Source organism: Condylura cristata, unplaced genomic scaffold (assembly GCF_000260355.1).
Source record: "Condylura cristata isolate star-nosed mole 26May11 unplaced genomic scaffold, ConCri1.0 scaffold00020, whole genome shotgun sequence".
NCBI classification, from domain to species: domain Eukaryota; kingdom Metazoa; phylum Chordata; class Mammalia; order Eulipotyphla; family Talpidae; genus Condylura; species Condylura cristata.
Genome location: NW_004567121.1, coordinates 39,379,396 through 39,379,875, shown reverse-complemented (window position 1 = coordinate 39,379,875; position 480 = coordinate 39,379,396). Strand labels below are relative to the sequence as shown.

At 71.9% G+C, this 480-nt stretch overlaps 1 protein-coding gene across 1 annotated transcript in view; it reads right to left on the bottom strand.

Annotated features, from left to right (window-relative positions):
* PXDN (peroxidasin) overlaps positions 1-480 on the bottom strand; it is a 21,728-nt gene that overhangs the window by 10,109 nt on the left and 11,139 nt on the right. Inside the window, exon 11 of the mRNA XM_012727380.1 lies at positions 1-478. Within this exon, the coding sequence (XP_012582834.1) occupies positions 1-478 (478 nt within the window). The remainder of the gene's footprint in view (positions 479-480) is intronic.

Here is a 480-nt window from a genome sequence, read left to right as displayed (position 1 = left end):
GATCTCGTTGGCCAGGTCCTCGAAGGAGTGGGCGGCCGACAGGTTGCAGTAGACGCGGAAGTCGTGGTAGGGCGGGATGCCGTGGTCCCGGCCGCGCTGGATGTTGATGGCCGCCAGGTCCAGCGCCACGGCGTGCGCCATGGAGAAGAGGCGCTCGGTGAGCTCGGTGTTGAGCAGCTGCGAGGGCACCCGCATCTTGCCGGGCACCCCGAAGAGGCCGCGCAGCAGCGGGTCGATGCCGCCCTCGGCCAGCAGCCGCGCCGGCGCGAAGAAGGCCTTGTGCAGCGGCAGCGGCCCCTGCGGGATGGGCCGGAAGCGCTCGTCCAGCCGCTGCAGCACGGGGTTGACCAGCGTGTGGCCGAAGCGGAAGGCGGCCGTGGCGAAGGCGTTGAAGATGCCGGCGTTGACGCCGGGCTGGTAGCCGCGGTAGGGGCCCAGCAGCCGCATGCCGGCCTCGCCCAGCACCTTGGGCAGCCAGTG